Genomic DNA, 21,325 nt, shown 5'->3' on the forward strand with positions numbered 1-21,325 from the left:
TTTGAAGGCTGTTGCGATAAGACCTCCATTTCCCTACTGTTTGCCACTTGAGCATTTTAGCAACACTGCTATTTGCCTGTACAGACTGATTAAGTCTGTATACATTACGTCTGTGGTTTGTTGAAACATTTACCACCTGCAGAAACAGAGTGCCCTCTAGCTCCGGACAAACTCGAGAATTTTCCTGTTTCCTTCAAGTCCAGCAGCTACAAAGGAGACAGCAAGAGCATTCTGTTACCTGTTCCCTGTACTCTTACCTGTCCTGGGGTCAAACAGCTGGTTGGCCTCCAAGTCTGTGAAGGTGCTGAAGCAAATGGGACATTTAAAAGAGGCACGATTGGTGGAGTCTCTCTCATCTGTCTCAATCCTCCTCCTCATGTGGTCTAGCTTGTACTTCACCACGTTAACCAGAAGGCGGTAGTTGATGAAGTAGTAGTTATGACGGGTGGTTTTGCCATCTGGAGCTGTCTCTACCCTCATCCTGCATTTGATGAACTTGTCACCCTTGAGGGTGTTGAGGACAGCCCGCAACTGCTTCCTATCAAACTTAAGGAGCTCTAACATGTCCTCTTCCTTCACACAGGGGTTCCTGATGAGAATGTCCAGAGCCAAAGCATGTTCAATGCCATAAAAGCCACGCACCACATATTTGGCAAGGCGTTTGAGAGCTGCTGGGACCTCAGTGAGAACGTCTGGGTCAGTCATAGCAGGTTCAGATCCTGAGCTTCATGTATACTGCAATAAAAAAGGCAGACAGATTCTTAGGTAGTCTTCTGACTTCAGAAGTTTAATCTCAAAGCTAAGAAAATAATGGGGTGCTTCCCATTTCTCTTTCCCAAGCCTTGCACTGTCTTCTTGGGTATTACTAATGACACTGCTACAGAAGTAGAACTAGGAAATGGTACCTCTCATTCAAACAAAATGATTGAAAACTTAAAGCCAAAAGAAGTTGTTACCATAACATACAGCAGATTTCATTTCTACTCAGTTACAGCCAACAGGGCTGGAATAAGAAAGCTGTCTTGAAGCTAAGCTCCAGGAGACAGCTTCATGATCAGTTGAGACTTGAAGCTTGGGAGAAGCTGAAAAAGGCTACAGCAAGAGAGGTCTTAACACAGCCCAAGAGTGGAGTAGTCTTGTGGTCCCAGTTGACATCACTTTGTCACACTGTAAGTAGCTCTGCCTGGTTCTACTCCTCAGGCATCGCTGGGAAGAGATATTACATGAGGACAGCTTGCTAGTACAGGCTGGTATGCACTCAAACAGAAGCCCCCAGCTGCACAATGCAAACAAATAGACTTTTCCCCTACTTTCTTATAAATGGACCCTAGTCAAGCATTTGCAGCATGAAAACTGTTAGCACTGCCAACTTCTGTATCACAGACTGCTTTAGCCTTGATCTTAGATGAGCAAATAGGACCTTACAAGGACTGAGCCTTCATTTGAAGTGTCTCACATTTAGGCCTTAAGAAGCCCATGAATAATACAGCATGATAAATGAAGTAAAAATGAAGACTTAATGAACATGAAAAGATGATGTGTTTAAAAAAAAAATAATATTCCAGAAGTATCCTTTGAGATAGTTACCAGGGCTCACCACGTTGCCTGTGACAAGACAGTCATTTCTAAATACTGTATTTTCACTTCATTTTAATTCACCTTGACATCAAATGGCACAAATAGTCACAAAAATTATATGCTTCTGGGACATACACTGGATCGTATACAGGACCATATAATGCAAGGAATTCCTCAGATTGTCACCTCTGCCACAGACATAGCCAAAAATCAAACCCCAGCAGGCAAGTAACAGCAGTGACTCTTTTGAAGTAGCCAGTTTTGTCCACTGGAGAGAGAAAGGAAAGCAACACCATAAGGCACATAACAAAGGCTCACTGTCATTTCACAGAGTGGCTTTGCATATTTCCCTTCCACTCTTTCAAGTCTGCAGGTAATAAAATTTCTCCTCTGCTCATAATGCACTAGGATTCTCATATATGAAAGGTTTCAGATAAGCATGATGTATTATATGTGGTTTTGAAATACCCTTTCAGGGGGCTGTACTTCCAGTTAACTTCAAATAAAATTTGAAACAGCTTTTTACAATGAGACTCCTATGCTAGTTCAGGATATGAATAACTACTTCTTAAGCAAAAGGTTCCTTCAACTGAAGAAAAACCCCACACCTTAATTTCTGTTTGTTCGTCATTGCCAAGCAATTTTTATCTGTGAACCAATACCATAAATAGCAAAACTCTGCCAATCTCAAGTTTTGCTATCATTAGATATTTCACACATTGTATATGCACCTCCCTAGCATTCAGGACTCAAAGGAAAGAGGAGACTGACAGCAGAAGAAAGGATCTGAATGGGTATCCTGTTTTCTAAATCTTTATCATAAAACCTGCAATATCTTTTCTGACAAACAGAACTTTTCTATATTCCCCGCACTAAGACATCCCCCTGAAATCACCAAGCTCTATATGTAACCAAGCAGCTGATGACTCACTTCCATCAGCTAAGACTACTCAAAAATCTGTGATCACTTATCACATTTGTCTGCTTGGATATTTTTGGTTTCATATGAGAAACACTGCCCTCTCAAAAAACTTTAAGCAACCTTACCCACTGAAGCTTTATTACTCTCCAGACCCTCTTCTGCAACTAAGGTGGTATGTTCCTCTCATGAGTTAGCACAGTACAACTGCAAAGCAATTAGGCTGTGGATTGTCCTGTCTTTTCTGCCTTTTGGGTAAGAAAAAACCCCACACTCTCTTCTTTTAAAATGCTTTCCTGCTTGAGCTTTTCTTCTTCTCTAACTTAGGGTCAAATGGTATTCACAGTGCTCAAATTGAAATGGGACTGCACATTTGCTGACTGCTAGAGTGCAGGCTGAGTATAGCTTACAGAAAACTGCTTGGATGCCCAGCTCCAGCTTTCCTTCAAGGAAATTAAAGTATGTTTATTATGGAATGAATTAGCTGTGAAACAAGTACTTCTACAGTCAGCTTTCTTTTGCATGCCAGATACATAATGATTTCTCTTACACAAAGGATGGGTTTGCATTAAAGGTAAAAGCATTAGCAATAAAGGATGCCCCATCATGAGTTAGTACTTTTGAATTTGTAAATCAGACCCAATCTGAACACCACCACAGAATGCTGCCCTTGAAAAACAGTTTCCATTGGAATTATTACAGTCTTTCAGTCACTTAAAGATGAATCTTGCTTTTGACTGTCTGTCAGCTACATACTGATAGTACAAAACAATGTCAATGCAGAAGCAGACCACAAGCTTGAATTTGATTAAACATTACTTAGTTTAAGCACATTACAACACTAATGTAAAGATCAATTTTAAATAAAAACTAGCACCCCAGGAGAGATTTTAAAAGTGAAAAGGTTCTTCACCCCTTCTCTCCTCACTGTTCCCTGAAATTCCCTTGCAGAAAACCCTGGAATGCAACCTGCAGTGAGTGGGCACTCACTGAAAACTGGTTTTAAATAAGCACATTTCACCCTGGATACCTCACCTGAGAGCCAAGAGAAAGCGTTTTCTCTCCAAGAATCTCACTGCTAAGGCAGCTGCAGATTTCCACAGGCACTTTCAAAACAGGTTTAAAGTACAATTTCCCAAATATTGTACTCAAACAGCTTCAGCTGAGGCTTACAAGGGACTAATAAGTAAAACCACCTCTAAGAGTCTATGCTTTCCCCTTGGTTTTCAGCAATAATTAAAGGTTTAATAATATTTCTTAGTGTCAATCTCTAGAAAACATTTTTTTTTCACCTAAAGAGGTGAAACCAGGAGTTTTTACACAATTATTTCCCCTCCTTTAATAGAGATTTTTAGTGATGTCCTCAGGTAATAGTGGGCATCTTGAGTGCAACACTGATTTTCTTCCAGGCATGGACATACGGACATGCAAACATTCTAGAAACACCACAAACCATTCTTTCCCACTAATCTCCACTTCAGAAAGTGGAGTAACACAGATTAAGTTTTAAGTCCTGAAGAAGACAGCCATTGGGTGAGAGAACCAAGAAACTAGTGTCAGCTTTAAGACAGAAAAGAAGAAAAAAAAAATAAAATCAAGAAATAAAGCCAAAGAACACCCTTGTCAAGCTTTGTTACATGAAAGGCAGCAGCGCTGAGCACATCTAACTTAGCTCTAAAAATAAGCTTGGACACATGTTGAGCAAGCACCAGTTTTGATATTACATTAAGGCCTAATGCCAGACTGATCAAAAGTAAGGGTTCGAACAAGATCTGTATGGCTGGATGAAGGACATGTTTTGCAACATCATTCTTGATGATCATGTAAACTAGACAATACAGAATGATGGCACAAGACAAGCACTTCCAGAACTCTCCAGGCCAGGGACTAACACTGTTTCTCTAGAAAAAGCTGACTTCTGACCCATGAAGAATCCCAGCCTACAGCATAAGCACTGCAAATCCTTACTACCTTTCAGTAGGCAAGAAAGACAGTGATGCAGCTCACAAGCTGTAATCCAGTGCCACAAGAATATCAGTTTAAAATTCAAAAGCAGAGGACTTCAGCGCTGCAACCTTGAGCAGTGATTTCACCTTCTATCAAAGCAGCAAGTCAAGCCTGAATTAATTACATGTGCAAAGAAATATGATAACAACTTCTAACAAGGTTTTAATGGACCTGCATCTGTTTCCTAATAATGTCTGTACTTCATTAATAATGTACGAACATCAAGGGATATTGTCAGGGAAAAAAAAAAAACAGAAAAAGAAAAGCAATGGCCAAGATACACCACAACGCAGTAAGCACCTACAGCACCAATAATAAAGCACACTGAGAAGGATGAGACTCAGACACCCAAAAGGAGTATTTTCCATATTTAAGAACGGGTTTAAGAGACAGCTGTTGGGGAACTGTTCTGGGGAAATAAGTGAATACAATGAAATATTATGGGAACACAGATCTGCCTGTGTTATTGCAGTAGGACAGCAAGCCTAAATACACACAGGTCTTGGGCATAACTTAAGATGCCAGAAAGGAAACTGAGAGAGCAGGTGACCATCAAAAACACATTCAGTCTGATCAAAGACAATTTAGAAGCCAGAAATTCAACTGAGCAAACATCTCCACTGGTCAGGACGTTCCTGATGCAGCATCGAAGCAACTCAACTCTTCTTCTCTGTGTACCAAGACTTCAAGAATACTTTTGCAAGCTCAACCAGGAATTGTGCTAAGGATACTGAATCTGTTTTGCTTCCTGCTTTTCCTGACTAAAGCTGAGATGAAAGACAAAAAAGTCCTAAAAAAGGTGATACCTAGAAAGCACAAAGTAGATGAAACTAGAACTACAAGTTATGAAAGCATAAGTCAGCCAGTGAATTAACCCGAATTTTTACCTAATACTCCAAATGAATATCACTTTAACATAACTCTGAGGCTCATATTAATTCCACTAGTAATTTTACCTCAAGCAAATTAATGAAGTCTCACTGTTCATACATTTGACAATGAAAACAGTGTAAGAGCAGAATCTGGAAAAAGGAAGCAGACTCCTCTTCACTCATTTTGGTATAGAAACCCTTTTTAACGCTCCAGAGCTCTTTTGGAGGAAAACCTGAGAGTTGCAGGGTTGGCTTGGAACTTAGGTCTATCAGACATACTGTTAAATCCTGGAAAGGTGCTTCCTCCTTTTCCCCACATCTAATTTAAATCATTAGTGCTCTTTTTCACTAAATCTTCAGGCTGGATTTTGGTGATCTAGTGTGAGACATTCCTGCCCATGGCAGGGGGCTGGAACTGGATGATCTTAAGGTCTTTTCCAACCCAAACCATCCTGTGATTTGTCTGGAAAACATTTGTGCAGGCTTCCGCCATAAGACTTCTTTAAAAGAAAAAAAAATTAATTGCTTATACCACTGACACAATTTCTTCAGGAAAAATCAAAATCAGGTTGTAAGAAGAGTCCCTTGCTTGTAAACATGGCAAGTACAACAGCCTCTTGTGAGCCAGTGTATACCATATCCCACTTCAGTAGTTACTTGCAAACACCAGATCCTAGTTTTGTAGTCTCTCACTCTAATAAAATCTAGAATTCTGTCTTCCAGAAGACGATGAGGTTATGCTGAGGGATGATTCTAAATCTTCCCAACTACAGGGAAGGAAGGCACAAATTTTAGAACTATAGTGGGAAAACATGCTATCAAGATTTTAAATGTCTGTACAATGTAACCTCAGACACTACTCATCCTTTCCAGAAACTGGGAAATGGCACAGAATCTGCCATTTTCAAGTCTGCTTTTTCATTTTTCTCTGTAGAGAGTGGGTGATCTGTGCAATATGTCCCTATTATCCTGAACTGCCTTTATCCCATATCAGTTGCAAACCCAAAGTCTTCTGGCATTTTATCAGAAGCTTATGGAATTTCATTCCCTGGTGACTTAGGAACACTACTGCTCAGCCTTCCATCTGCACGAGAAGTCATGTATCTTCATTGCAAGACCTGCTCTGAAGTATTAAAGGAGAAAAGAACAAATTGCTTTCACTCAAATAGTACCTCCCTATTGGCATTCCATAAAGTGAAACCAAGAGGCCACAAGTATCAATGGGTTTTCTTCACTGAAGATGAAAAGTTGAACTACAGCAGCACACAGAAAGGCTGAAGGGCCTAGCTGAAATTAGGACATTTTTCACCTAATTTCACAAGTAAAAATATATGGAACCACATATAAGGCCACACGGTCTGCCCATGCAAGGCAGAAATTGAACAATGCAGGCTCAGGATTTAATTCTCAGTCACATTCATAATCTAAACCTGACCTAGAAAATAGCAAGATGTCAGTAAATTAAAGGACTATCTATGTGCATGTATACAAACAGATACAGTACTCAGAAGTCCTTCAAATACATGTTAGCATTAACAAACTATTTACAGTTGTAGACAAAAAAATTACAAGTGCACTATATATGGAAGGCCAAACTTAGTGGCTAGAATAGTGAAGGTACAGTTTTCTGTTCCACCTTAAGTCTAATTATACCCTCCCTCCCACCAAGAAATCTTTCTTTCCCTTCCCAGCCTCCAGCAACAACCCCCACCATTCCGGGCTCATTTTGACACTTGCCTGTTCATGTTGAAAGGTGAATTAAGTTGGTAAAAAGTGAAAAACTGATGTGCCAAAAAGCAATAAATAGGGTATTTTTGAGGGAGAGCAAGGGGGAAAGCTCAAAAACTGGATCACTCACATGACCAATGAAAAACCTACACAAAACACAGAGAAGAAAGCATGGCTGGGGTGTGGAAGAGCGAGCTTTCTCCATGAGGTGGCATAGATGTTAAAGTGACTCAGTTGTGATGTATAGCCACTAGAACATTTTAACCATAGAAATCAGAAACTATTACAAGAAATAAGAGCACTTGTCACAAACATCAAGCTTCAGGTAGTCATGATTACACCAAAATACACTGGGCTTAACCCCAGCATTCCTTGTTAAGTTTCTGACAAGAAGAAAGAAAGAATTATTTGTCATATGCTGCATTCAATGGGACCTGGGCCACCACACCTCTCATCATTATAGATGATATGAGTGCTACTGTCTGATTTTCAGGAATTTCAGATGAAGATTTATGCAAGTATTAGGTTCAGAAATGTTTTAGTGCATCGGGGTGTAGCAAACAAGTGCATACACTAGGGATTTAAGCAATAAAGAAACAGAAAAACTAAGTAACAAAATACCAGATAACTAAGTAACAAGATACCATTCATGCAGTTTCTTGTTTAGTGAAGAATTCACTAAAGCATCCTGTGTGAAAGCAAGCTGTAAATGGTATCTTAAAGGATGTAGAAGGTAGGAATGAAATTCCCATCATCCCTTATTGCTTCCAGAAAGGTATTTCCTCCTCTCCCAAGCACACGCCTCTGCTCTCTCCCATGCCAGCTCTAGCACTCAGAAGGCCTGCCTGTGCACCGATTTGCATCACTAAAAGGCATAAAAGTACCTCTTCTACTACCCCTTTTACTAGTTTTTTTTTTGACAGTTTAATGAGCTAGCGGAAAAGTCTGATGAGCAAGAGAAACAAGAGATGTGAGAGGATGCCAGTGCAGGGGAAAAGATGAAAGAAAAAATTCCACCTTTTGCAACTGAAAAATATGCCACCTGTATTATGTGAAAATGTGCCTTAACTATGCACTGCTGAACACCTTTTTCAGAATGCTGATCTTCCTTCTGAACCACCTGTAAGGATACAAGTTTGGCAGCTGGGTCCATTTAACAGCTCAGGGCCATTATATGTGACATTCATCTGCTTCACAAGGAAGCAGCAAGCTCGTGAAGCCAAAAGAAAGCTAATGCTTAAAACAAAAATACCTTGCTGACCTGGAGAACTGAATGCTTTCACCATATGGGCTCAACCAGTGGTCAAACCTGGAAAAAAAAAGGGATGAGCTACATTTGTTACAGTGCGCCAGTTATGACCCAGATTCCCCTAATTTTGCAGCTTCCTTGAGATTACAAATCACAGAATCAACTCAGTTGGAAAAGACCTTTAAGCTCATCAAGTCCAAACTTTACCCCAGCCCTGCTAAGGCCACCATTAACCCATGGTCACCGAGGCCCTTGTCTACACAATGTGTGAACACTTCCAAGGATGGTGACTCCACCACTGCCCTGGGCAGCCTGAGCCTTTTCTTCTCCACACTGACCCCCTCCCAGGTCCCTCAACCGTTCCCCATCACACTTGTGCTCCAGGCCCTGCATCAGCTCCATTGCCCTTCTCTGGCCCCACTCCAGCACCTCAATGTCTCCCTTGTAATGAGAGGCCCAGAAGTGAACACAAGATTCGAGGTGGGGCCTCACCAGTGCCCAGTACAGGGGGACGATCACTGCCCTGGCCCTACTGGCTACACTATAATTGCACAGATTTCATAGATCGTTGTAGCAGACTAATCTTTCAAGCCAAGCAAAGCAGAGAAGCCCTTATGCTACCTGCACAGCTTCCTATTCCATACCCGCTTTTACATGTTTAAACATTCAATCGTGCAGGCTCCTGTAGGAGACAGAGGGAAAGGGGCTTAGACAGTATTCCCTAAAACAAATACCCCAAACAATCAAGGAAACCCTCCAAACCACGCCAGAGGAGGGGCACACGGTGGCACCGAGCCTGAGGCAAAGCGAGCTGTGAGGGCAACGGCCCAGCCAGACAGCACTCGGGGAACACGAACCCCGAGAACACGAACCCCAAACAACTGGGAAAGGGGGGCACAGAGCGCCGAGCCGGGAGCTCCTGAGGAGCCGCCTCAGCCCACCGCGGCGGGGCCAAGAGGGGAGGAGCGGGGGAGAGGGCGCTTGGCTGTTTGCCCCAGCGCTACCGCGTAAATGGCGGCTCAGGAGGCCGCGGCCCAGCGAGGAGACGCCGACGGCCGGGAGCGGGACCGTTGTGTGTCCGCAGGGGAAGGAGGGTCACGTCGGCCGCTGCCCGGGGCCGGCACTGACCTGCAGCAGCCGGCGGCTCTGCCCGCTCTGAGCGACGCTTCCGGCGTCAGAGCCTCGCGCGCTAGCTGACATCACAACGCGACGCGCACTCCCTGCCCGTAGAACCAACACGAAAACCATCCAATCGGAGCCTCGCAAACCCTCTCCCACCGCGAGCGGTTCCCGCCCATCACTGGAGTCGAACCAATCAGAAGTGAAAGTTTGAGCAGCCAGCCAATAGGCTGAGGGAAGCGGCAGGAACGTGCGCTGCGATTGGCGGAGGTGTCCGGGGTGGTTGCCAGCCTGGGATAAGATGGCGGCCTTGGACAGGGTCAAGGTGCTGGTGTTGGGCGACTCCGGTGAGTGTCGCTCCCCGCGCACGCTGAGGGCGGGGGGCGGCCCCTTTCCCCGCTATCGAGGAGCCGGGACGGGGCGGCCTCCGGAGGCGCATATGCGGTGCGCCGCCCCCCTCATCCGCTCGGCCCTGCCTGGCCGCCTCCTGACTGGAGACCGGCCGGGGGGAGCCCCCGTGTGTGTGCCATGGGAGACCCCTTCCCTCTTTGCCCTGAGGGTTGGTCACTGACAGGCGGCTGTTAACGGTTGCTGAGTTGAGTTAGAACTTCTGAATTAGGGGAGGTTCAGACTGGAGATCAGGAGTAATCCCTTCCCTAGAGGGTGCTCAGACATTGGAACAGGCTGCCCAGGGCAGTGCTGCAGTCACCGTCCCTGGAAGTAGATGAGGCCCACAGTATCATGGGTTAGTGGTGGCCTTGGCGGTGCTGGGGTAATGGTTGGACTTGATGAGCTTAAAGGTCTTTTCCAACCGAGCTGATTCTGTGATTGTGCCCAGCTGCTCTTTGGCGTTTTCTCTGGCTTTGTGTGATCTCCCAGGAGTTGTTCTCTGTGTGCACTTGCAGGTGTCGGGAAGTCTTCGCTTGTTCACCTCTTATGCCACAACCAAGTGTTGGGAAACCCATCCTGGACGGTGGGCTGCTCGGTGGATGTTCGAGTAGGTGATGTGCCTGACTTCTGGGTAGCCCTAACTTGAAGTGTAAGGGAAGTGCCTTGACTTTTTTACCTTTTCATTATTTACTGCTCCAGGAAAAGGTGTATTTTGATGTTCTGTTCTGCTGAGGGCTTAATTTGTTGAAGCAAACAGGAATAAATGTGAGCCAAGCACTTGCGTGAGCAAGTTTTCTCCTTACTAGGCTGTCAAAATCAGGCAGGATATTTGTCATTTGTAGTACCTCTCCTGACTGCAGTGGTCCCTGGCATGTTACAAGTCATGGAGCAGACTTCTAGAAGTCAGAAGGCACAGAACTGAAACCACGCTTCCGTAAGAAGCAGTCGATGCACAGCCAAACTGTCAGCCAGACACGCTGGGGAAAAGAAATTTGCTTGTTTAATTTGAGGGCGCTGGCTGTGATCATAGGATTGCTTCTCCTCCTGTGTGCTCATTGCAGAACCTGCTGTCAGAGGAATGAGGATATTAATATAACAAGCTTTTGGCCCAACCTACAATCCTCATGGGATAGTAATAAATGGTTTTTTTTTCCTTCATTGCTCTTTGCTATATTCTCCTTGAAATATGCAGCCACAGGTTAGGAATATATTTCCAAAATTTGGGGAGAAGAAACATGGTGACCCTGTTTGACTGTGGAGCAAAACTTAACGCAGGGGCAAAAATTAACCCAGTTGAGATGTCAATGAGAATTTGGAGAGGAAGAAGATGTGATCAGTTGGAATCAGTGTGGGCCCCTATGTTAATATTCTTGCAGTACTACCATGTAGGAAGTCATGGCCTTACTTTTTCATCTGCTTTAGCAATGCGCTATTTCTAAGCACGTCAGGAGGCATTAGGTTTGTTAATACTGAGGTAGAAAGGATATTCCCTGCACATTCTCAAAGCTCCACCTCATACAGGAGCTGTAGTATCCAGTGGCCACTGCTTGACTCATTCCATCCCTCTTCTATTTAAGAGATTTGAAATGGTGTCAACATGAGCATTTACAAGATTCTATCCAAGTACAATAATCCTTCCAGCTGACTACCCATGTGTTTTGTGTATTAACTCCTGTGAGCTGCTGTTGTGGTTATGTATGATGTGAATTTGTCATCAGATCCATGACTACAAAGAGGGGACTCCAGAAGAGAAGACCTACTACATTGAGCTGTGGGATGTTGGAGGTTCTGTGGGTAGTGCCACTAGTGTGAAAAGCACACGAGCAGTATTTTATAATTTGCTGAATGGTAAGTTTGCTTGCTGTAAATCTGGTTTTATCGCTCTTTCTGTTGAGCTGTCTCTTGGTTCTGGGGCAGGATTCCTTTAAGTGTTGTTCTCTTTTCTGATTTCAATGCATTCATACAGAAAAAAAAATGATACAATTCATAGGGAGAATTTGATGGATTCAGTTTTGAACTGGAAAGCTATTTTAGGCAGACCTGTGCAGATGAGCTTCATTAGCTTTTAGCTTCAGTCTTGTGCAGCTGGTGCAGCAGGGACTCACTGACGCTGTAGTGATGTCCCTTACAGCTACGCTTGCAGGCATAAAGGTTCTCTTCACATTTCCAGGACTGATATGCATGCAGAAATATGATTTATATTTTCTTGTCTGTTCAGTTCCGAAACCTGCCTCAGGAAAATAATTATTTGAATTTATATGAATTTCAATAATTATATCTTACCCTGGCAAATCTGAATTGTCCCATAAAATTGCAATATGCTAATAACCATCTTGCCATGTTTATTTCATTTGACAAATTATCTTTCAGAATTGGATCTTGCAACTTGCTCTACATAGAAAGTAGTATTTTTAGGCCTTCTATTGAGATGCTGACTTAAAGGCCGAGTAGTTCATCAGAACCAGCAGTAAGAGCACGCAAGAGATTATAAACATAACAAAGCAGTATTTCAGTTGTTACTTTTGGGCATCCCGGGATTGTTCATTACAAATAGATGTATACAAGATTAAAAACTGCTTCTGAAAAACTGTCTCAAATGTTCTGTTGGATTTTCTTTTCTTGTTCCAAATCATTCAAGGGTCTTTCAGTAATGTGTTAAGCCATACAATAAACATCTTTGCTCTATGACTCTTTAGCTAGTTATTTCTTTCTCCTTTCTCAGGAGGAAAAATGTGTGTAGGTACCTCTTGCTTATGCTGTTAACCAGACCTCTGTAAGTAAGGTCTGAGTTAAGTTGAGCTCTCAAAGCAAGCTTCTTTGGTATATGTTTAAGATGGATTTCTTTTTGACACCAAGTTCACAGCATGCCAGTGAGCGTGGGTCAGACTTGGGAATACCCTACAAGAACCCATTAGGAGATGAAATCCTGAACTTACGTGTCTGAATTATGATTGATGACGTTATTAAAATAGGGTTGTTTATCTCCACTGCCCCAAAGTTATTATTAGGCAGCTCACATTTGGAAAATGTTGACTTTGGTAGTTTGTCTTGGCTCTGGTTTCTTTCATTAGATTAATTTCTTCATTAGAGCTTGTCTCACAAATTGCCTCTGTTTGACCTGATTTAAGAAGAGAAGATGAATGTGTTCCCTCTGCCTGACTGCTTGTGCTTTCTGGCCTTGCAGTGATCTGAAAACCCGAGATCAAAAAGCAATTGATGTTTGGTTGTGGCAGCATCTGTGCAGGCTGTCAGAGACCTGGTTGTTGACAAGCTTAGGTGTAGTTTGCTTTTAGTTTGACTGCAGGTCTTGTGCTTTGGTGACCCCCCATCTGGTGTGCAGACTGTGGTAGTCTAGGACAGTGACTGGACACTAAGGCTGTGGATTGCAGACCTTAATGGGGGAGGAACATTTCCTTGGGTAGTCATTGGTCCTGCCTGCTCTTTTTTGATGTTGACACAGTTTTTTTTCTGCTGGTGCAACTAACTCTTTTGGTTTTCAGTGAAGCAGATAAGGGAACTAACCAATCCAAAACATAACTGAGGAAGAGTGGAAGTGGGGAGGGTTTCTCACAGGTTGTGCAGCAGTGCCTCTGAATTTGTTGCTGTATGCCAAGTCATCTTGTATCTCACTTTTTCTCCCTGCATTGGGAGTGGACACACAGTTGAGTTGCCTTTTTACACTCTTACTGAGATAAATGCTTTGAAATAGAGCTATGGCTGTGATATGCCCAGAACTCTCATAGGAGAGTCTGTGCACAGTGGTATGGGGTAGTGGGTAGTGGAAAATGTTTGTGGAAATGTGGGTTTTTTTCCATAGTGTGTGCAGTGGGTGGCATCTTCGGGAGTTCAGATGAAAGATAAAATTAATACTTTTTCTCCACATGTAGGCTGTGAAGTGTGTTGAGAATGCATCCTGATGAAGATAAGGGTTATAATTCCATTTTTTTCCTTGAATTGTTAGTTTAAAGTCTAAAAGAAGTGGGAACATTCTACAGGTCATAGAAGGTGTGAATAAATAGAAGAAATTTACTAGCAGGAGTTGGTAATTGAGTTAAGAACTGTGGTTATCAGAAGTGGGTGTCTGTTAATAGCACAACTAGGAAGTTTGGCTGGCTGTTTCTCAGAATTTACATTCTGAAGGATCATGGTAATGAAAAATGCTAGAAGCTTCATCTTAAAAACATGAAATCTTATTAATTCATGTTTCTACCAGCCATTTGGTGGACAGTGAAAGTTTATCAGAGACTGGTACCTTTGGATACCTCCCCAGGTACATAGCATTGTTCTTGAAAATGCAGGAATGTAACAATGCTCTCTAAACTCTTTGAAACAAACAGCCTTTAGACTTCTTGGATGGTGTAATAAAAAGATAGTTGTGTTTACCAGTTAGGTAAACCAGAGAAAGGCTGAATTATCTGCTGCAGTAATACAGAGTTTCAGTATCATTAGGACCAGACAGAGCAGAATGAGGAAATACCCACAGGCATCTTGTGGATTAAACTTTGAGGTGTCTGTCCCTTTCCTCCTTTTATGATATTTTTCTCTTAGCTCTTCCTGAATTCCTGATAAGCAGCTTTAAAAGCGTGTCGCATCCTGGTATTTTCAGCTTTACTCGTTCACTGTAACTGAACCGGTTATGCGTCCCTTTCTTCATTCTCAGATAGCTGGGAACCTACAGATGTCATTTGGGTAAGATAAGGAAAAAATGTATATCACTAAATAGGATCTTGCTGCCTTCTCTTTCACTTTAGGGATAATATTAGTGCATGACTTAACCAATAAGAAATCATCCCAGAATTTGTATCGCTGGTCTTTGGAAGCACTCAACAGAGATATCGCTCCAACAGGAGTTCTCGTGACAAATGGGTGAGTGAAAAACATACGTGCAGGGTTAAAACATCATTCCAAGTTGTTATGGAAGACTTTGTTCATCTCTGAGGCTGCTTGAAGTCCACATGAAATTGGATGTGGTTAGACTTAAAGAAAGAAAGAATAAAATGGGGGATATAAAAGAAAATCTCTGGGTTTTGTTTTGTTTTGGGTTTTTTTACGTTACCCATCAGACCATTCTGCTGGTAGGGAAGAGGTGTTATTATACATCCTTCATTTATCTGAGGCCTCTCTCAGAGTGGGTCCAGTCCCTGATGCCTGAAGATGTGTCTCTGTACTGTGAAGAGCCCTTGTACAGGAAGTGTGATGGGATGGCATGCCTCTGTTCCAAAAGGCTTTCCCTCCATGCACCAGCACTGAGGAACTTCACTTTTTTTTATTTGGGTGATGAGGGAATTGCTTCAGGAGTATGGCTAAAAGTTTGCTTAGGAAACTGCTTAAACAGCCTATTTGCTTGTAAAATTCTTACCAAGTATTTCCTCCTGTACCTCAATGCCCCTGTTATACATACCATCAAGGAGGTTTTAAGATCATTGATAAACCTCACGTGTGAGCAGGGAGGCAATAGTAAGGGGTAGCTTTTTTGTGGGAAGAGTATCAGTTGCTTATCTGCCTGTGCTGGTATACACAGGTAGAAACATGGGAAAAGGAAAAGAGTATTTGCCTTATAAAACCTGCAGATTTCTCCAGGTTTTCCACGTGCAGGTTCTTCACTATTTTTTTAATTCTCAAAAGCTGAACCTCTGCCAGGGACAGATGCTCAGCCATTAGTACAAGTTGTTGCTGTTGGTTGTAAAATTACTTTCTGAAAACTTGGTTTAGGTAAAAGTAAAGACAAGCACTGATCCTAGCTGAGGAGAAGGATTGGAGCTTGGATTTGTGAAGACAATTAATTGCAAAATTATTTCTTTTATAAAGGCTATCTTTGATCATTATTTGTATCTGAATCAAAGCTTGTTGGAATTCAGCTTATGGTGGCTACCTTTACTTGAATGTAGGATTAGTTACTTGACACCAGACAATTGCTATTTCAGCCCTCTTTGATCTAAGCTGGAAAAGGGGTGGTGTTTCACAGTTGCAATTTATTTCACATTCTTATTTCATTGTCCATCTTTAAAAAGTGTGTGTATGTATGTAGGAACTTTAGATGTTCAGAGATGCCAGCTCTCTCATCTGTCTCCGATGCCTGCATATGCCTTGTGCAATACTGGAATTCCTGTTTATTTCCTGCTTGTGTTAGCATTTGTTCTGCAGTTCATCTGTGTTGAAAAGAAATCCAACTCGTGGTTTCTTTGCTCTTTCCTTTCAATTTCTCTGTAGTGACCTAGATGCAAAAGCCCTTCTTAAATTTACAGATGCAGCACATTCTCACTTAGATAAATAATGACCCGTAATAAGTGACCATTATTTGAAAGGGCAGGGGAGCTGAATGTGCCCCCGTGCCGACTTGCATGACCATCACTTCATTCAGGAGTGTATGTTTCCCTTATCAGGGACTATGACCGTGAACAGTTTGCTGATAACCAGATTCCACTGCTGGTAATAGGAACTAAGCTGGATCAGATCCCAGAAACTAAACGGAATGAAGTTTTGACCAGAACAGCTTTTTTGGCTGAGGATTTCAACGCTGAAGAGATTAATTTGGTTAGTATCCTTGTCACAAGGGTTGTTTTTCTTTTATACAGGAGTCTGATTTTTAGTAAGTAAAGATGTTGTGACAAAAATTGGGCTTTTGGGGATTTTCTCAGTGATGCTGGAGTCATGCACATTTTGATAGGCTGTCCCCCTTGCTTGATGAAGCTATCATCTTTGTTTCACTAGAGATGTAGGGAGTGTTAGATAAAGTCACCAAAGCTTAGAATTGATGACTGGGAGTTGTTTTCTCTTCCCTGTACTTAGTTCTGATGCAGACTATCTTTGAATGAAACATCAAGATCATTTTATTTTTATATACATGTGTATATATAAGATGTATATATATGCATATAAAAATATACACACTTGCTGTGTGAATGCTTGTATATGCACACACACACAAGCACACACAATCTCGTGTAGCATGTACAAATGATTAGCTGACTGTATAGCTGGTGGCAGAAGGAACGTGTGGAGCACATAAGGGGGTGATTAGAATTCTCTGGTTGATTCACAGAACAGAAGTTGGCCTTTTCTCTCAAATGATTCTGGAGCAGAAATGAGCAGATACACTGTGTTTTCCCTGGCTGACTCCATATGCCTGTATCAGGGAAGGGGTATGTTGATTTCCATGTGCAGGGCTTCCTTGCATTGTGCTTGGTTTGTTGTCTTTCATGTGTTCTAGGATTGCACCAATCCTCGTTACCTGGCTGCAGGTTCATCCAATGCTGTCAAACTAAGCAGGTTTTTTGATAAGGTAAGTCAAGTCAATTAAATTACGCTTTATAGTTCTATGTATTGTATGCTGGGGGAGGCCAGAGATTGGTCTGCATTAACAAACATCCAGAAGATATCTTGAATATTTGATTCTTGATCTGCATAGAGCAATGAAAAATAATGTTCAAAGGCAGTCTGCGTAGGTTTTTGGAGTCCTTTGGCAGGCCAGAGGGTTTGCAGTGTGCTAAGGCAGTAATGTGGGGAGCTCCAAGACTATGGTTAGCTCTGTTAATCCTGGTTAAAGCATATTACTCTCCCTTCCTGCAAAAGAGAGTGTCAAGGCCTACAGTGAAAGTGATAGAAGGAATGCTTTGGTTTAAGCATCCCCTCAACAAAGATACCATAGTGAAGCAGATCATGCATGTAACAGATCATGCTTTAGAGGAAAATTTAGCTTGAATTTTCTTTGGAGGAGAGTGTGGATTGTACAGTGATACAAATAACCTTTTGGTTCTTAGATTGATGGTACCGCCTACATAGGTATCCTTCTACTTCTTCTCAAGCATCACCCATGCGCAGGGGCTACTCAGAACTCCTAAAGTTACGTACATGCAGAATGAGCTTTTTCAAGTGGTCAGAACTGCTGCACATGCAGAGAGGGACTGGAATAATATAGTAAGGAGGCACCCCAACCATCACCTCTGTTACTAAGTGGTCTAACTAAATGAGGCGTGTTTGAGTTGAGAATAACACAGCTTTACTAAGAATGGCTGGAGGTGCCAACTCCTTCTGTGGGTAATAGGGCATTGCACTTAAAGCAATAGGCCTGGAGCAGGTGACGTGGGTTTAGACCTTGTCCCAGTTAGCTGTGAGTTTCAGTGTTCACATGTGAAGTGTTGATTGGAATCTGAGGCTATGCATATGCCTGCCAACTAAGGTCATTCTCTGTTTTTCTCAGGTCATAGAGAAGAGATACTTCTTAAGAGATGGCAATCAGGTTTGTCATTTTTCCTCCTCTTTTTTTGTTTCTCCCTGTGTCATGAAAACAGTTGTCAGAGTCCTGTTAAAACATGGGCTTCGCATGGCTTAAGTGATAACCTGGGCTGGTAATTGAGTTTTTAAATCTGTGGAAGCGCAGCTGTTTTAGATAGACAGAATAATGGCAGACTTTGGAGACCTCGTAGCAGCCTTACAGTATCTGAAGGGGGCCTATGAGGATGCTGGGGAGGAACTCTTCATTAGGGACTGTAGTGATAGGACAAGAGGTAATGGGTTAAAACTTAAACAGGGGAAGTTTAGATTGGATATAAGGAAGAAGTTCTTTACTGTAAGGGTGGTGAGGCACTGGAATGGGTTGCCCAGGGAAACTGTGAATGAGCCAACCCTGGCAGTGTTCAAGGCTGGGTTGGTTTAGTGTGAGGTGTCCCTGCCCATGGCAGGGAGGTTGGAACTAGATGATCTTAAGGTCCTTTCCAACCCTAACTATTCTATGATTCTCTGACTTTTGTCAGCTGAAGTATTTGTCTTTAATGTGATTGGCAGTGAAATAATTAAGTATGCTAACATAGGAGAAGTTGGAAGGGTAAGGTAAAATAGGCAAATATGATTTCTTTCAGGTGTCTTAGTTTCAGGCTGCTTGGTTTCAGGTTTAGGCCAGAGATGCTGCCCCGAAAGTCAACGAAAAGGCTTTTTTTGCACAGCTGGAACTAGTATTTTATGGGTTTTGTATGGGTAGTTTTCACAGAACCAGTGGAGCCACAAGGGAAATAGCAGTATGATACCACCTTGTAGTTAATCCCTAAATGGCCGTATTAACTGTTTTCAGTACAGCTGGTGAAGAACCAGCAAAATGACTCTTCTGGTTTGGGTAGGCCACACTTCAACTTTTTTAGCTCCACACCTTCCCATGTGCAGTCTATCCTGCAGCGAGTAGCGAGGTTCCACTTACTGTATCTGTGAGGTGCTTGCAAATTACTGTGAATAGCACCACTAAAATACAGTCAAATGTATGGTTAGCTGTAGCTGTGCTGAAAGCCCCTTAGGGAGAGTGGAGGAAAAAATAGTCACAAAATGCTTACTTTCTTTGAAGTGTTTTTTTTTTGTGCCTTTTAAAAACAAATTGGCTTTTTCCTCCTTCAGTTCTGCATGATGCTTTTTTCCTCCTCTCTTCCCTCTTCCCTGCATTCTTACGAAGGGAAGTCTCTCCCTTCCATGGAGATAATAGCTTAACGCTAGAAATCTGCTTGTGTGCTGGTTGTCCTTGATGCATGATGTAAGGTTTTTATTTTTCTTATTTAATCATTTTTAGTGGCTAGCCAGGGATTAACTTTATATTTGTTATGGCCACATGTCAAAGATTACAGCTTGCTGATGACTGCTTTCATCTGCCTCACTGACAACAGCTCAAAAGCTTAAAACAAATCTTAAGTAGTGGACAATTCTATTTAAAGAGACAGAATCCAAATTGGAACCAGGGATTTCAGTACAACCTCTTGATGTTTATGTTTTAAGTTATCTACTTAATGTAAATCTTATGAATGTGTTTGTGGGTCTTCTACAGTAGGTCCCTTTGATCACTTGTGTTTCGAGGTATTTCTACTGTAGACTTCTTTAGGAGTAAAAGAATGAGAAGTTTCAAATTGGAGCTCTGATTTTGATCAGATCTCTGATAAGTAAATAATGGTTATTCTTAATTAGTGACTTTGATATCAAAAATGCTAAAGCAGATGGTGTTTTACCTCTGGTGTCATGCTATGATTTAGTTGTGACTGCATTCCTGAATGAATACCTTGCATATCTGTTTGCATTTTGGGCCTGAAAACCCCAACTACATGTAAATTGGGGGGGGGGGGGGGTGTCAGTGGATTTCCGTTTTGGATAAGCTCTAGCTTTCTCAGTTCACCCATGAAGTGTGTAACTTAAGCAGTCTGCTTTGTATTCTAAGTTAGACATTCATCCCATACCATCCGTAAATGCCATGTTCTCCTGGCATGATGTGTAGTGCTTGGTTGACACCTTCCATTTTCATATACTGTGTTTCTTATAATAGTGTGGAATGGTTTTGGGAGATGGCTGGGCCTGCTGTTTGTGCTTGTTTGAAGTTAGCTATCTAAAAGTTTCCCCGGACTGTAATCAAATAGTTTTATGATGCCAATAGACAGAGATCTTACAGAGTATTAGAAAGCAGTGGATCTCTTTCTTTTGGGGTAATTCATGGGTGCACTGCATTGCAAATCTGTTTGGAATACCATTAAGCTAGAGAAGCTTCTGATGGTTTGAAGGAGCTTTTCTTTGTGAGCACTCATTGATACAGTGTAAGCAGCATCTCCAGTTTGGCTGCAAAAGCAGGGTTGCTAATCACTTGCATCCTTGTAGCCGTTTCTATTATGATGGTTGTTTTAAAGCTTTCAGCAATTGTTGAAACTGCTTTAAACTACCAGTGAAGTGCTCCTCTTTCAGGTTAGAAGGCGTTAAGTCTCAACAGCTCTTCAATAAGACTTGGGAATACTGTTTTATAGTTGTAAAAATTAACAAAGGAGAAATTCTTGTTTGCGTTTAAATCTGGGGGAGAAACAATGGACTTTGAAATCTGTAATTAACTGGTTTAGGATTTGCCTGAGAAATTAAGGCTTTCATTGTGGCCCTTGCCAAAAAGCCACATTAAAAATGAGCCATATTCAAGTTTTGGAGCTTATTTAATTAATGGTGCTCCTCTAGCCATAAGCTGAAGCTTCTTAGTCCTGGTTCTGGAGACAGTGTGGAAGGGGAAGAAAGACATTTTTGCAGTTGGCTTGGTAACAGGCACTGAGATGTGGGCTAGAGGGAGCTCATGCTGATGCTGATATAATGACTTGTCTTTCATGTCTCTAGATTCCTGGCTTCTCTGAAAGGAAAAGATTTGGAGGAGGAACACTGAAGAGCCTTCATTATGACTGAACACTTAAGAAGTGGAGGGTGACCTCTCAGAGTTCCTAACAACATTCCTATTCCGACTGGATGCTTAAAGACAATAATGCTTATATCAAGCAGAATAAAATGATATAGGCTGCTGAAGCTACTTTTGCTGGAAAAGACTTAAGGAAAAATTCCCAAAACTTTCTAATCAGAAACCTAGAGTGTTTCTTAGGATTGCAGGCCTTGTGGATATATGGGAACATTTGGGGAAAGCGTGCAATAAATTGAATGCCTCTCACACTGCTGTGGGAAACTTTATCATACACA

The 21,325-nt window shown here is 42.1% G+C and overlaps 2 protein-coding genes across 5 annotated transcripts in view; one reads left to right on the forward strand and one right to left on the reverse strand.

Annotated features, from left to right (window-relative positions):
- GTF2E1 (general transcription factor IIE subunit 1) overlaps positions 1-9,418 on the reverse strand; it is a 54,944-nt gene extending 45,526 nt beyond the window's left edge. Inside the window, exons 1-4 of one of the 4 annotated variants that reach the window (XM_061454257.1) lie at positions 9,358-9,418; positions 8,975-9,035; positions 8,357-8,413; positions 258-735 (exon numbers count right to left, since the gene is read on the reverse strand). In XM_061454257.1, the coding sequence (XP_061310241.1) occupies positions 258-705 (448 nt within the window). In that variant the 5' untranslated portion in view covers positions 706-735; positions 8,357-8,413; positions 8,975-9,035; positions 9,358-9,418. Of the gene's footprint in view, positions 1-257; positions 736-8,146; positions 8,169-8,356; positions 8,414-8,974; positions 9,036-9,357 lie in introns of those variants that run through there. The other 3 variants (XM_061454258.1, XM_061454261.1, XM_061454259.1) reach the window with 3 other exon arrangements.
- A 285-nt stretch (positions 9,419-9,703) lies between these two features.
- Positions 9,704-21,325, forward strand: RABL3 (RAB, member of RAS oncogene family like 3). Its single transcript, XM_061454272.1, has 8 exons — positions 9,704-9,819; positions 10,378-10,469; positions 11,581-11,710; positions 14,614-14,728; positions 16,246-16,396; positions 17,073-17,144; positions 18,063-18,101; positions 20,975-21,325. The coding sequence occupies exons 1-8, from the start codon at positions 9,774-9,776 to the stop codon at positions 21,038-21,040; spliced, it is 711 nt and encodes a 236-aa protein (XP_061310256.1). The 5' UTR covers positions 9,704-9,773; the 3' UTR covers positions 21,041-21,325.

The sequence above is a fragment of the Pezoporus flaviventris genome, unplaced genomic scaffold (assembly GCF_033815535.1).
Source record: "Pezoporus flaviventris isolate CSIRO_AGI_PZ_B2104156 unplaced genomic scaffold, CSIRO_AGI_Pfla_v1 ptg000015l, whole genome shotgun sequence".
Classification (NCBI taxonomy): Eukaryota; Metazoa; Chordata; class Aves; order Psittaciformes; family Psittacidae; genus Pezoporus; species Pezoporus flaviventris.

What these genes read in the sequence shown, in the direction of transcription:
- RABL3 (XM_061454272.1), top strand. Translation starts at nt 9,774, where the DNA reads ATGGCGGCCTTGGACAGGGTCAAGGTGCTGGTGTTGGGCGACTCCG. An exon ending in TAAGCAGGTTTTTTGATAAG is followed by an intron (nt 17,145 to 18,062) that starts GTAAGTCAAGTC and finishes TGTTTTTCTCAG; the next exon opens with GTCATAGAGAAGAGATACTT. An exon ending in TCTTAAGAGATGGCAATCAG is followed by an intron (nt 18,102 to 20,974) that starts GTTTGTCATTTT and finishes TCATGTCTCTAG; the next exon opens with ATTCCTGGCTTCTCTGAAAG.